The following is a 15,573-nucleotide window of genomic DNA, read 5'->3' on the forward strand; positions in this document are numbered from 1 at the left end:
TTGGTCCTGCCTTGAGGGCGGGGGGCTGGACTCGATGACCTCTCAAGATCCCTTCCAGTCCTATTGTTCTATGAACTGCACTTGAATATAATTGTAACCACTATGTAAGGAAGAGTATAATGTAACTTGTGCATCCTTGGGAAAAGGGAACTGTGTAAAGATCAAGAAAAGTCTGACATATGTCAAATATACTGGGCATACAATCAACTGTCTTATATCTGAAAAGGTGATTTCTCAAAATGGCTGCCAAAACTCCATTTTGGGTGAATTCTATTATCTGGCATCCATCACTGGTCTGGTTTATGTCACATCCCACACGTATGCCAGTTACCTGTTAAGATTTGAATATAATGGGATGTGTGGTATGATGTGTCAACCAATTAATACAAAATTATGCTAATATAGCATCCTTTAATAACCAATCACCTGTATTTGTTTTCTGAGCTGTTATCCAATCAGTTTAAAGAAGCATCATCCTGCAACCAATCGGTTTAAACCACGGAACTCATGAATATTCACGAACCCAGGCTATTTAAGCCTCTACCACGCAGCAGTTGTTGTTGCGTCGGGCTGCTCCGGGTTCGTCGGTTTCTGTCGGGTAGGCTAGGCTAGAGAGTGAGAGTTCTATCCAAGTCTTTGTCCTAGGTTTTGGTATGAGAGAGGTCTAATTAGTCTTTTAGGTATAGCTGGCGGAAGGCTCATGCTATCCTACCATTTAGGCTTAAATCAGTTTAGTTAGCATAGGTTTTAGATTAGATTTAGATATCGTCGTCGTGTCTGTCCGGCAGGCTGCGTCGGTTTGAAGCATTTTGGCCATCTTCGAGTCTGTTCAGCGGGTGCATCGTGATTAGTTTAGGTTTTATTTTAGAATAGCAACAGAGTCTACTACCACCAATCCTGCCGCTCCGAAGTGCGGAGAAGAGGAGCCGGAGGCCAGAGGCTTTGTGGAAGACGAACCAACCGCCGCCGCACTCAACCTACACTTCAAGGGATCTCCTTGGTAGTTCCTCGCCCGAGGCTCTAAAACGGCCAAAGGCTAGAAGGTCACCAAGCGTCAGGATCGTCCGCCGAGGGACGCCTGGTTGTTCCTCACCCGAGGCTTTTAATTAGCCAGAGGCCTGAGGTCGCCAGCAACCCCACCATCGTCCCTGCGCCGTTTTGACTCTGTAAGTAGGTATAGGGACCTTGGAAGGACTGCCCCTCAAGGTCCATGTAGTATAAAAGGGGACTGCCCCCTATAAGTTTAATCGAGGTATATACTGTTAAATTTGCTTTAAATAATATAGTCTTGTGGTTTAAATTTAATTATTGTGTTAAGTTTTTATTGGTGCGACGACCTCGGAGATAGACAATCTCCAGGTGATTAGATACTGGTGTTACTTCGCACCTGAGATACCATCCCATAGCGGATGAGCCCAGTTACTACGTAACTGTCCGGAGAGCTAGTTTTCATAGCTTCTCTGAATCTGTTAAATTTGGTAACAACTTTTGATTTGGGAGAATGCAAAAAGAGTCAATATCAGGGATCATTATAAGATACGCACCTGTGCAGGCACTCACCAAAAATGTCATTCCCGCCCATCCCCTCAGCATAGCCACGTAACTGCAAACCCATCTGCCTCTGCCATCTGGCCCCTCCCCTAGAAGACTGCCCACCCCAGGAGCAGCTGGACAGCCACCATGTGGCCTATGGGGGGTTGCAAGAGCTGGAGCCTGGGCTGCCGTACTAAAAATAGCACCATGGCCTGGCACACAGGGCAGCCACCCGCCATGTCGCCCGGCCCTTGGGAGCATTTGGGGCCGCAGTTGTGTGGCAGCTGCTGGGGCCAGAACAGCAGTACTAAAAATGGCACCATGGCCCCGGCTTAAGTCCTGGCACACTAAACATGTTACCCTGGTGCGGGGACCGGAGCTGGGGTCATGGTGCTATTTTTAGTACCACAGTCCCAGCCCCAGCTGTCCCAGGGCTGAGCCATGCAGCAGGTGGCTTCCCAGTGTGCCAGGATTGGAGTCAGGGGATGGTGAAGCTGCTTCTGGGCCGGGGCCATAGTACTAGAAGTAGCACCATGGCCCCGGCTCCAGCCCTGGCACACAGGGAACCCGCCCACCATGCTGCCCTGCCCAGCAAGTGCAGGTGTCAGGAAGGCAGAAGGGAAGGAAAGGGATTAACTAAGGGAAAGGTGGGGGTGAGGAGAAGAAGGGGCTAGTGCTGCAAGGAGAGGAGGGGACCAGGGCAGGAAAAGAAAGGGGAAGACACCAAGGAGCAGGATGGAGGAGAGACAATTGCCAGGTGGCCAAGAGAAGACAATGAGGGGGAAGGGCAGGAGGAGCAGGGGTGGGGAGGAATGGGAAGGTGTCCATGAGAGAGGAGAGGAGACAGAGTGATACTGGGAGAGGAGCGGGGAGTGGGTGCCAGGAGAAAAGGGGTTGAAAGGAAGGGTAGACATGAGGAAGGCAAGGATTGGAGCAAGTCACGTGAGAGGGTGCAGAGGGGCATGAGGAGAACTGGGGCAGAAGGCAGTGAGGGGGTGGGCACCAGGGAGGAATAGGGCAAGGGGAGGCAGGTGTTGGGAGGGCAGGGGCAGTGAGGGAAGGGGGAGGCACCAGGAGGGTGCAGAGGGTAAGGTAAGGTGCAGGTGTGAGGGGGATTGTGGGGATGAAGCAGAAGGGAAGATATGGGGGAGCAGAGTTGAGGGGAGGGACAGGCACCAGAAGGCAGAGGAGAGAGGCAGGGCAGCCAGGTAGAGGGAGGTGTTAGGAAAGGAGATGGGGAGGAGGGCTAGAGGAAGGGTGAACACAGCGGAGAAGGGAAGAGCAAGTACAGGTGTCAAAGAGGAAGGGGAGGTGGGGCAAATCCCTGGAGGGCTGAGGGGAGTGAGAAGGGCAGGAGCCAGGACAGCAGAGGAGGGTGAGGGTGGGGGCGGGTCAGCAGCAGAAACCAGGGGAGCAAATGGGGCAAGGGGATGATGGGAGACATGGCAGCAGAGGGGGAAAGGGAGAGGTTTATAATTTGGGAGCCACCATGGCACACATTCAAACATGTGCACATGATCTCAATATTGGTGCACAATACAAAACTTACGCCGCTCATGGATGGAAAATCTTACAGGGAACACTGTTCAGTGTAGTAAACAATTATATCCAGCAGTTTGTCACTCTGACAAAAAAAGCCATGGGTTGAATGAGTAACAAACTGAACTTCCCCTATCTATACAGAAGTGGTCTCTAAGCCATAATAGAGGGACATCGGTGAAATATTAGAGAGACGCCTAAACAGTTGTATTACAAGATTTAACCCATATCCTAATAACTGGGCAATAATAAATCTTCAGATGCCAGTTAAACATTTTGTAGGAATCCAGGATACTATGGTAAGTTCGTAAAAAGCTTTTATGCAATTAAAAATGTTTAAATAGTCTTAACATTAAATACTTCTATACTGAATTTTTATTTATTGGACAGTTGTCTTCATTAGTTCCATTTTACAAATTATACCCAAGCAATTTATAAAATGGATGGATTTCACTCATTTTAATTTTTTGTGCTGTGAGATAAGTACTTTATTTAACACTGTAAGTTATACATGTGACAGTCATTAAATTGGGAATTAAACCTGTATTGATTTAGTATTAAAACAAATGTCAACATACTGCACACCACCATCTGGTGACTATGGATGGATAGGAAATTGTTGATCTCCATAGAGTGCCCAGATTTTGGTAATTATTTTCAATAAAAATTATAGATAAGCTGTCTATCTTGTTTAAGTGTAACAGTTTTTAAAAATAAAACTATTCATAGTAAAAGCAAACACAAATGAAACAAGGAATGATAACATTTTCAAAATGTACATTACTGCATAAAAATATATAAGCTAAATGAAAAATATGGGTATCAGGCTGATGAGAAACAGCCTTTTGTAGTCACCCAAATGACTCTTATCTTTGTAAAAAAACAATTGGATATAAGCAATAGGATTCTGTGGTTATTAAAGCAGATATTTCCAGAGATAGTGGAAAATGCCATTAGATTCAAGCTAATTCAATGTGACATTTTACCAAGCTACTGCACTGTAATACTAGTGTCTGTGATGATGGAGGGTGGGGAAGTAAAAGCTGAGAATCTCCTTCGTCTGATTAGCATTAAACACAATTGCAAAGCTTTAAGCCAGTAAAAATTTGTTTAACTTTAAAGTCATTGGTTGATGATTAGCTTAGTTCATCATCCTCCACATTTTATCAAAGCAGGTATTCCAACCTAATTCCAGATCACCGTCCCAATACCCACTCCCAACATCTTTGTCCATTGAGCAATATGAACAATTCACCATGCTATTCATTTAGGAAATCGAGTATCACCCACGCTACTGCTTTGAGACCAGCCATCTCTTGATTTACCTGAAAACTGACATCCTTTTATTTTACGTATCTTTTCCCATCCATCAGAATATTGTCCTCAAAAAAGCATATCTTGTTACTGACTTCCCTACCAAACTCAAGTTTTATCTTCTGACTCCTTATAATTACTATACTAACAAAGCACTACACCTTCTGTAACTTTCCAGGTCTTTCTCGAAACTGCTATTAGCTCTTTAAACCAAAATATGATCATTCCTTGCTCATAAAAAGATATCCAGTTTCCAAACTCAATTCCTCAACAAAGTTCTGGAAATGGTGGCCGTCTCTTGCCGTCCTGACCACCTTCTCCAGCACGTTTCACTGACTTGAAAGTGGGCATTGACCTTTTATTGTGAGATTGCCCTTCTCCAAATAAATTAGTAAATCACACTATTGCTTATGATGATTCCCTTCATACCTGATCTTTGTGACGTTTAGTGTTACTTACCACAGACCGTCCTAATTGGAATTCAACTATGCCCTTCATTCATGAAAAATTTACATGTTACTTACACTCTGCTTAAGAGTCTCTCAGAGTCTATTCTTCACTCTATTGGCTTCTACATATTTTTTTTTCTAGCTATAAAATGTGACTCATGAACTGATTAACAGGTTATATCAAATCTGTACAGATGATACCCCGCTCCTAACCATATCAATTTTTGTGTCTCAGTTTCTCTGTGTGTGAAGTGGCAATAATGTTACTTAGCTCCTATGAAGTCCTTTGAGATATACTGATAAAAAACACAACATAAGAGATAGGTTTTATTATGACAACGTTTCCCAGCTTTCTAGTCTTGATTCTTTCAGTTGTTGGTTACACCAAAGCATCCTATTCCTGAAGGACTAAAATGTCCTGCAGAGACTTTTATCTGCTTTCTAAGAGGCATGCCTTCATTTGCTCCCCTATTGCTTCTACCATCTTTCTCCTTAGCCTCAAACAATTTGCTCCCTAAGGCAAAAATCTTGGGCATCATGTTAGATGAGTTCTCTCCCCTCTACTCCTTTTTAGTAATCACCAATGCAGAACACTGCCAATTTCATCCTGACCCAAACAGTACTTCCCCTGAAATTGATATTGATGCCTATCTATTCTATTCTATTAGGAACTGTCTGAAGCCTTCCCTAATGCACAAGGTCAGAGGACTGTCTCTGCATCCTCCTCTTCTGTGTATGGCACAATCTCATGCTATATACACAGGATCAAAATACTTACAATCAGAATCTGCTCTTGCTCTAGAATGAAAGCCTGCCCAATATCGCTGATGGTTTGGTAATGTTCATTGGCTTCTAGTCATCTAAGAGTCCATTTTAAACTTTCTTTCAAAACTTCACCATGGACTTGCTTCATTCTACTCCTCTACCTTTCCATGCATTTACTCCTGAGCTAAGACTCTTTCATCCTGCTCCTCCCATCTTGGCTTCTTATGTTCCTGCCATTCAGCTCTCTGGTCTATTTTCAATTAAAGTTATGGAGTCACTTTCCTTTCCCATTCTCTGTATCTTAGGATTGACCCTCTCTCCAAAACGCTTTATAATATGCAGCAGCAGTTCCCAACCGCCTGTCCGCGGACCATTTCCAGACCATGAACCGCTGGCTGCCAGGCCACCAGTGGCTCTAGGGCCTAGGGCTGGGATATATTGCCCAGCATCTCCCCTCCCACCACGGCTGTTGGGAGAGGCATGCCCTGCCTCTCAGCCAACAAGCAGTGGGCGGGGCAGGCTCTCCTCCCGGACATGGAAGAGTGCTTCACTGAGCAGCAGGAGGGCCACATGGAGCCTTAGAGCAGCCGCGACACTGGCAGCAGCGCTTAGCTGGGTGCTGGGAGGCAGCGCAGATCTAGGTGGGGAGGGGAGGCCAAGCACTGGGGGCTCTGGGGTCAGTAGCTGACACTGGGGAGTAGTGGAGGGAGGACTTTAGGGGTTAAGGCTGGCACTGGGGGACTCTAGGGGGCTTTTTATACCACAGACCAGCAAACCTATTCACAAATAAATAAAATGATACCGGTCCGCCAAAAGTTTGTGAATGGGTTTGCTGGTCCGTGGAATGAAAAAGGTTGGGAACCACTGACATATACACAACAAATCATACAGTAAGGTACTATCTTATGATTCCCAGTTCATTCCCTGGAATTACAGCATGAAGATCAGGAGTGCCACTGAAAATGCCTTTCTACAAACTGAGGACCCATTCATTTTGTATTTATCTACGCACATTGTCATTTTAGATTATACTCTTTCTTTTTAACAGCAGGATTTGACTCCATGAATGGCAAATATTCCAAATCCCAATACTAAAACACAAACCCATAAATGAGTACAATAAAACAGTATTAAATATACTTTATACACACATGCTTTCTCTAATAAAAATGAAACTAGTCTTACTATATCAGAATTCAAATATCCAAACTCCTATGAAAATAATTGCTTTGTTCCCGTTTAATCAACACTTTCATGTATCCTTCACTAATATGCTTGAAAAAGATTTATATCATCTTAATCCTTCCAGATCTGAAAAGTATCTACCTTCATCACTATTTTATGAGAGTCAGATAATAGCAGCAAGAATAAACTGATTTCAGACTCCTAATGTGCCTAGAATGTTTTCCAAAATTTAAAAGGCCCTATTCAAATGTTTTGGATTTATGGATATATAATATCATATCTTGGAGCAGCATATGCATCTTCTACAAAAAGCCAATCTTCATATTCTGTTAAGTATTCTGCCTTTATTATACTACAGGTTCAACCTCTCTAGTCTGGCATCCTTAGAACCAGATTGGTGCCGAACCAGAGGATTTGCCAAACCACAGGAGGTCAATATTGTCTAGCAGCATTAGCAATATTTCCACTGCTTACTGGGCTTTTAGAAGACATTTAGGGGTAAATTAGAGTTAAATTACAGCACAGAACACTGAGAGCCAGGGCTGGTGGCTGTAAACAAAAAGTTATGGGACTGTGGGAAACTTTACTACATCTATGATAAGTGGACATCTGGCTAACTAAAGTCATGCAGGACCACACATGTTGTTGGACAAGAGAACGTCAGACTAGAGAGGTTCAACCTGTACTGAAATTGGAAAAGGCTCACAAAGGGGAAAAAAATTATTAGGGATATGTAACAGTTTCCATACCCCTGGGTCTTTTCAGCTTGGAAAAGAGATGACTAAGAGAGTGTATAAGATCATGACTAGTGTAGAGAAAGATAACAAAGGGCTATTTATTCCTTATACACACAAGAACAAGGGATCTTCAAATGAAATTAATATGAACTAGATTTAAAACAAAGGAAGATACTTCTTCATACACAATGCAGAGTCAGCCTGTGGAATTCTCTCCCAAAGTATGTTGCAAAGACCAGGATTATAAGGGTGCATCTACACAGCAAAGTTATTTCAGAATAACGGCTGTTATTCTGAAATAACTATGCGAGAGTCTATACAGCAATAGCATTATTTCGAAATAATTTCAAAATGACGGGAGGTTTATTCCGACTTCCATAAACCTCATTCAACAAAGAATAATGCCTACTCCAAAATAGCTATTTCAGAATAGGGGCTGTATAGACACTCCACTTCTGCTATTTCAAAATAGCCCCTCACCAGGGCCATTCTAAGTTATTCCTCCCCAGTGCCTCCTGGGGCTCTAAATAGAAATACCATGTCTACATTAGGGAAGCCTGCGTCGGACTAATTTTGAGGCTTCCCTGCAGTCTAGATGAGCTATTTTAAAATAAACTATTTCAGAATAACTATTCCAGAATAGCTTATTCTGAAATAAATGTGCAGTGTAAACGTAGCCTAACAGAACTAAATAAATTCATGGAGGAAAGGTTCATCAATGGGTATTAAGCCAGAATGGGCAGCTAAATTCCGGCTAAGATGTGCAGCCTCTCTCCAAGGCCCAAAACTGCTATGGCCAGTGGGTGTACCATACCCCTCTCCACTTGCCCCAGCAAACAGCAGCCACCCTTGTCGGGGGGGAGAGGGGAGTTCCCTCCATGCCGGCTCCAGAAGGAACTGTTGCAGCTAGCAGAGAGATGCCCCTCCCTGCTAGCTCTAGCACCGAACTGTGTTGGCAGGGAAAAGAGGCCCCTCTTTGCTGTCCCCAGCACCAAGTTGCCCTGGCTGAGGAAACTCTGTGCTGTGGCCAGCAGGGAAGCAGCAGGTCCAGCTCCCGTGTGTGTGAGGACCACAGGACTCCATGTACTGCCTCTACCCAGCAGGGGCAAGCACCACATGCACCATCCCCAGGATACCTGTTGGCTACTTCCACTCCTGCACTCCACACTCAGAACCCCTTGGCCCCACTCCTACCACATGAATTTTGTTATGTGCACCAATATGAAGGTGATGTGTCGCACATCACCTCTACATTGGTGTACGTAACAAAATTCATGCTGTTCAGGGATGAGAAAAACTAGAGGGAACGCTGATGGGCAGGGATGGTGTCCTTATGCCAGAAGCTGGGAATGAGCAACAGGGGACTGATCATTTGACGATGCCCTGTTCTGTTCATCCCCTCTGGAGCACCTGGCACCAGATGGACCAGAAAACAGGATACTGGCCTAGATGGATCTTGGTCTGACACAGTATGGCCATTCTTATGTTAAAGCTTCGAGCAGCCTTCAAAACCTCCAGTCAGGATAGAGAGAGAGAGGAGTGCCAGCCCAAGAGAGAGTATGGCTAGGAGCCAGAAACCATTAAGTGGTACCCTTGACGAGACTTAGAGGAGGAATACAGGTGCCGTTTCCCTCTAAACTGCGACCCTTTCATTCTAGGCCCATCTGCTTCCTCCACTTTGTGGCTTTCATTCTAAACCATTAGACTAACACGAGCGTTTGTTTGTCAGTGTCATGATCTGTGCCTGCTGTTGCTCAGCAACCAAATGAGTCAACTGTCATTACAGTTCATTTTGTAGTACTTTTGATGCAGCTGAGCAAGCATCATCTAATTATGTCTGTCAAAATGCCTTAAGATTTTAATATTTACTGAACTTAACTGTACTCAAATTTAATGTAAACACATTTTGTTATAAAATTTATGTGGATCTATTAAGTACTTATATTTAAAGAATGATCAGGAAATGAAATGTTTTCGTTTACCAAATTCACAACCATGCAAAACACATCATGGACCATGAAATCTGGTGTTCTCCCATGAATCTGGCCTTTTGTGTGCTTTCACCCTATATGATACAGATTTCACCAGGGAGACCAACATTTCTCAAATTTGGGGTCCTGATACAAAATGGAGTTGCCAGGAAATCACAAGGTTATTTTAGAAGAGTCACAATCTTGCCACTCTTATTTCTGCACTCCGTCCAGAGCTGGGTGCCCAGCTTTGAAGGCAGCACGCAGCCAGTAGCAGTGCAGAAGTAAGAGTGGTAACCACACCCATGTTGCCCTTATTTCTGTGCTGCTGCATTCAGAGCTGGGTGGCCAGAGAGTAGATGCTGCTGACTAAGGGCCCCGCTCTGCAGGCATCAGCACAGAAGTAAAGGTGGCAATACCATACTAGAGCATCCTTACATCTGCACTGCTGCTGCTGGTAGCTTTGTCTTCAGAGCTTGATTCCTGGGCAGCAGCCTTCTCCAGCTACCCAACACTGAAGGCAATGCTGCTGCCAGCAGTTTTGCAGAAGTAAAGGTAGCAATAAAATAACTCCCTTACAATAACATTGCAACCACCACACAACTCCTTTTTGTGTCAGGATCCCTATAATTTCTACATATCTGAAATCATTAAATTTTCCATTTTTAAAATCCCCTAACTGTGAAATTGATCCCAATGGTCCATGAATTTGGTAGGGCCCTAACCACAGAATAGTAATACAAAATGTTTTGGAGGGGACATTTTTCAAAGGCACAGAACAGTTAGTTACTGAACTCTCATTTTTTTTTCCTCCAATTAGAGTTGAGTGCCTAGTTCCCATTTGTGAAAGTTTTTAATCTAATTACCATTTAGCTAATATATAAAAATTATAATGATTTGAAAATGCTTCAGTGGAATACTTTTCCATCAAAAAATGTAGTTTTGTCAAGATGGAAATAATTTGTAGAAATGTGGATTTTGACAAAATTTTCATTGGGAAAATATTCAAACAGATTGTTGTGATGTCAAAACTTTTCCTTAGGGTACAAAAATTGTATTGTGATTTTATTGTTTTAACTATTATATTAAAATATTAATTTGAGGTATTATATTTACATTTAACATTTTATAGCGACAATGTTTCAACATTATTGCAATGAAACACTTTTTTCCTTCTCAGAACAAAAACCTTCAATATTATAAAAATGAAATTACTTGATAGTTCAGAAATGAAATTGTTCAGAAATTTTTAATTCACAAGAAATATGGAAATTCTGGAGTTTTGTTTGAAATTCGAACAAAAACTAATTTTGATATGTAATTTTTCACTAAACATAAGTTCTAATTTCCTACCATCGCTAAAGCTAGCAGTGCCTAACAATCAGATTAAAGAGCTTGTGCTTCAAAAATAAAAACCTCGCACATTTTGAAAATGCTGAGATTATTAAAACTGAAAGAATTTTAAAACTCGAATATAATTTTCACTACTTACGCTAGTATTAAATTTCACCTAGGAATATGAAAAGAAAAAGGCTTAACTCTTTTTAGTTAATTCATTTTCAGGTTTTCACACACTAGCTAAACACATCAGTGTCTAAGCTACAAACAGTACAGAGAATATATACTTTCCAATGGAAATATAAAAAAATTAATTGGAAAGACTTTCATGTATCTCTGTCTTCCCTCTCCCTATAAGGATTCATTTTAAGCCAAATCTGATTTGAGAGCGGGACTTTAATAAAAAAATTCGAAGTGCTTAGAGTCCACTATTCCTCCATAGGGATCACACAGATTTCTTTTTAAATTTTACACAGTTATTTGGAAGACTCAAAAACTTTTTGTAAACTAGATGGGCATTAAGTACAAGTATATTAAAACTTGATTAAAAATACATTGATCAGAACTTTGCTACATTCTTGCCAAAACATGTCCACATTCTATTAGAATTAATAAATATATTGGCAAGTTTTCATTTTACAATGCTAAGTGCTTTGCAAAACTGCTTTCTAAATTACTTTCATATTTCTTGAGATAGAACATAAAAACTTAGTGTTTAAATGAGACCTGCCTATTTAGCTTTTAACAGATACATCCATCAACGCTGTATCTCAAAAGTACACCTTTCTTTCCTACAATGAAGCCATAATATGCTTAAATTTATTAAACCAATCATTTCCAACAAAATGTATTATTCAATGATGCAATACTCAGATATATGTTATTTACATGATCTGAAGTTAGGGTCCTAGCTTTCTTTACCGTCTCAGTACTATCACAGACCTCTCCTGTTTTATATTTAAAATTCAAAGCAGTTAAAACTAGAACTAAAACCGAGAAAATATTGTTTTTCCTACTATGCTACTGAAAAATTTTTAGCATGTTGATCAATTTGCCAGCTTACAAATTTAAAATGTCACAGTTCCTTCTCCTAATCCAGAAGTGACTGAATGCATGGCCATAATTATCTCTATCACATTTCTGGCTACTAGTATTTTCAACTAAAAGTAATTTTTGATCATCCAAGTGAAAAATGTGAAATTTCTCTTTCAAACACACTCCTATAGCCCACAGTACCTTGAATTTCCACTACATAGCAAGTTTACCCAGTTGTCTCCTTACGCTACTATAAAGCTGTCTAGTTTTAGAAAACCTTTCTAGCTGTGGGCATCACAGTTAAGAGACCAGTCAGACTCCACTCATGCTAAGTCTACCAAAAGTGGACAATATGGACCAAATTCAAAATAACTTTTAAGCACATGCTTAATGTTAAGCACCTAACCAGTCTCATCAACTTCAGGAGGTCTGGTTATGCAGTTAAATTAAATGCATATTTAAATATGTTGCTGACATGGGCTTAAGACATCATATCTGTCCCAATGATTTCAATGAAGCTCTAATAAGAGTACTACTTTCAAATAGTAGCTTGGTTTTCCTGATTCAAGAAATGCCTGTTATTTAACTATTCTTTGTTGGTTTTTGGTGAACTCAGTAGAATCCCAGATTATTTTTCTTTTTAGCAATTCCTTTAAAATGAGAAGTTTACATGATTAAGGCCATTCTCCTTCACTCACAAGATGTCAATTTCAGATTGGTCTTGATTTTTAAATGGAAAAATATGAAATAATTCTACCTCATCTGCTCACTTTAATCAGAGGAAGCAAAAAAGGAGCATTTTTCAAAATGAGCTTTCATTTAAAAAAAAAATTCAACTTGCCATGACTTCGGCTCTCCAAAGTGGAGATAATTAATACTGTAGAGATCCATATCTTCAGTGTGCCATGCAAATGTTGTTTTCCACATGCCAAAATAGAGGTAGGGGGTATTTACACCCTCAATAGAAATTCCACATTCTTCACTGACAACATCCAATATTGTGTTGAGATGGGCAATATTCCATTCATCAATACCCTGAAACAGACATAACAAAATACATTAATAAGTGAATACTAAAATAACTTGAATACCAAATGAAAACACAATCTGCTGAAATGATTCCAATAGATATTTTAACTGAAGAGGGGGATGAAAAAAATAATACAATTAATTATCAACCAAGTGGTATAAGCCTGACCTAATTTTGTAATATATTAATAGGCAACTACAAGATTATAAACACTCAGGGTGCCAGCTGAGATAAACCAAGACTCCTATTAAATATAATGGGGTTTGGATCGGGCCATAAAATTGCAAGCTCTTCAGAGCAGAGACCATATTGTCCTATATGTTTTTACAGCACCTAACTCCTTGGGACTCCAACCCTGACACCTACATTACAAATTATAGCTCAAGAGAAAAAATAACTCTTTTGTAGGCATGTAGCCACAAACCAGAACCCTGTTCAAAAAGGTATAAATGCATATTTATTCGGTTCCAAAGGTAAAGTCATGCAATATGAAAGTTTTAAACAGTTATTTAAAACCTACATTATTTTGCTTACCTCTGAAAGTTTAACTATATATTTGTGAGGGCTTGTCTGTTTCTGTGTCTGTCTGTCCCCGAGCCTGGGGACGTGCACCCTTCCCCCAGCTGTGTCTCCTGCAGCTGTCATGGACAGGCATTTCTCACTTGGCTCCAAGCTGCTGTGGTGAGAGGGCTAAGGTAGTCCTCTCTGCTCAGGATAACCTACGTACTGAACCCCTATTCCCCAGCCCCACCCATGCCTTCACCCCCAGGTGCCCTTTAGGGAGAGTGGGGAGGCTGAGGCTCCCATTTCCCCCCCCCCCCAATTCATATGGGGATATGGCTACCTGTTTCCCTTCATCAGGGAGCCAGGGGACAATGCAGAGTTTGTTGTAATCCTCACGCTGGCTGGGAAACACAGACAGGAAGCAGATGAACCTGGACCTGCCCCAGCCAGGGAACATGTACTCCTCCCACGTCTGTGCCCACTGGAACTGCAGTGACCACGGAGAGGTGCTTCTCACCTGGCCCCAAGCTGCTGTGGTGAGAGGGGGTCGGGGTTGTCCTCTCTCCCCAGGGCAGCCTGCATACAGAACCTCTCATCCCCAGCTCCACCCAAGCCTCCCACCCTCAAGGCACCCTTTAGTGAAGGCAGGTGGACTGAAACTCCTACCCCACTCATATGGGGACATTGCTCAACTGAGCAACGCTGGGTAAATCTTCTAGTTGCTAGACAAAACACCATGATATTAAAGCTAAATAGTCATGACCCCAACTCAAGAAAGCATCTCTATTTAGGGCAGCACTTAACCATGTGCTTAAGATTTCCTGACACTACCAGGACTAAAATACAAGCTCACAGTTAAGCAAGACCAGATTTCTTCCCATCCTCTTGAATTTTGTAACTAATAAGTTAGTTATAATGAATGTATGTTATAGCAAAAGGTTTGGATTAAATTTAAACTCAAGATGTAAGCCTCAGACAGGCGAGGAAGCTTTGTTAACTTAGCTCCAGCTCTGTTTCAGGTTAGCATGCTCTGATGTTAAAGCAAAGGGATGTTAATATTGGGCAGGGCCTTATAATAGAAGTTTAACGTTGAAAGACTTTGTAACTTTGTTAAAGTGACTTAGAAGTACCCTTTTGTTTCATGCTGAAGTTCTGTAAATGTATTGTTTGTGTGAATGACAGAAAGGATGTTTTAGGAGAGAAGTGTGAAGGCTACTGCAGGCTCAAATGGTCAGAGGAGGGGCCGGAGACTCAGAAGCACCAAATAATTATCAACTAAGCGAAAGCACACTGAAGATGCGAACTGGACTAAGGCAGATTGACAAACTCTGAAGTTAGTGGCAAGCACCCCTTGATAGGGAACCAACAACAACATTCGACAGAAAACAACACCCTCGAGGAGTCGTCAGTATATGGATATCAAGTGACAGAGAACAACTTGTTCCCGATAAGCATATGTTGTAGGAAGATTGACTGTGATGCTGAGTGACTGATTAAGGCCTAAGGACTGACAAGAACCCAGCTCCTTCCTCACACCCAACCGTGTCCGTGTGTCCATGTGTGTGTCCGTGTCCGTGTGTGTCCGTGTTGCCTTATCCCCCTGAAAAAGATCCCGTGTGCTTCTTTTAAGCATAACACTCTACTGGAGCTCTGCACAGTTTAGGAAAATCTCAATCAAGTTTGGGGAAAGGAGTGATAAAATACTGACACCCCTATGCAGATACAAGGTTGTGATACATATGCTGTGGTGCCTGGTGGTTGTGAAGTCATTGAGGTAGCACCTTCCTAGTAGAGAAGACGAGAGTATGGACCTTTAAATGTATTCGCTTCATAGTAATCCTGTGTATAAACTTCTAAGCTGCTTAATTTTAAGGAAGGATCTCAGACCATTATGGATACTTTAATGAAGAACAACATGGGCTACTAAGCTTGAGGTGAGATCACAAGGATTCTGGCTTTTATGAAAGGTGTTTATGTGCCAGCCAGAAAAAAAATAAAAAATTACAGGATAAGACAGCAAATAAGACTCTCAGTCTAGGTTTTCAAGATTTTCTTCAAAACCACAAGGCTAAAAATAAATTTATTTTAAACAAAAGCCCTGTGATGTAAATATATTTGGGATGAAGAAACAGGCAGTTATGTAATGTCAATAAAACAAAAATTAACACAGTTGG

General features: G+C 41.7%; 1 protein-coding gene across 7 annotated transcripts in view; it reads right to left on the reverse strand.

Annotated features, from left to right (window-relative positions):
• KDM4C (lysine demethylase 4C) overlaps positions 1–15,573 on the reverse strand; it is a 392,253-nt gene that overhangs the window by 316,313 nt on the left and 60,367 nt on the right. For all 7 annotated transcript variants that reach the window (XM_075931603.1, XM_075931602.1, XM_075931604.1 and 4 more), the window contains exon 5: positions 12,707–12,900. In XM_075931603.1, the coding sequence (XP_075787718.1) occupies positions 12,707–12,900 (194 nt within the window). The remainder of the gene's footprint in view (positions 1–12,706; positions 12,901–15,573) is intronic.

This window comes from Pelodiscus sinensis, chromosome 6, assembly GCF_049634645.1.
Source record: "Pelodiscus sinensis isolate JC-2024 chromosome 6, ASM4963464v1, whole genome shotgun sequence".
Classification (NCBI taxonomy): domain Eukaryota; kingdom Metazoa; phylum Chordata; order Testudines; family Trionychidae; genus Pelodiscus; species Pelodiscus sinensis.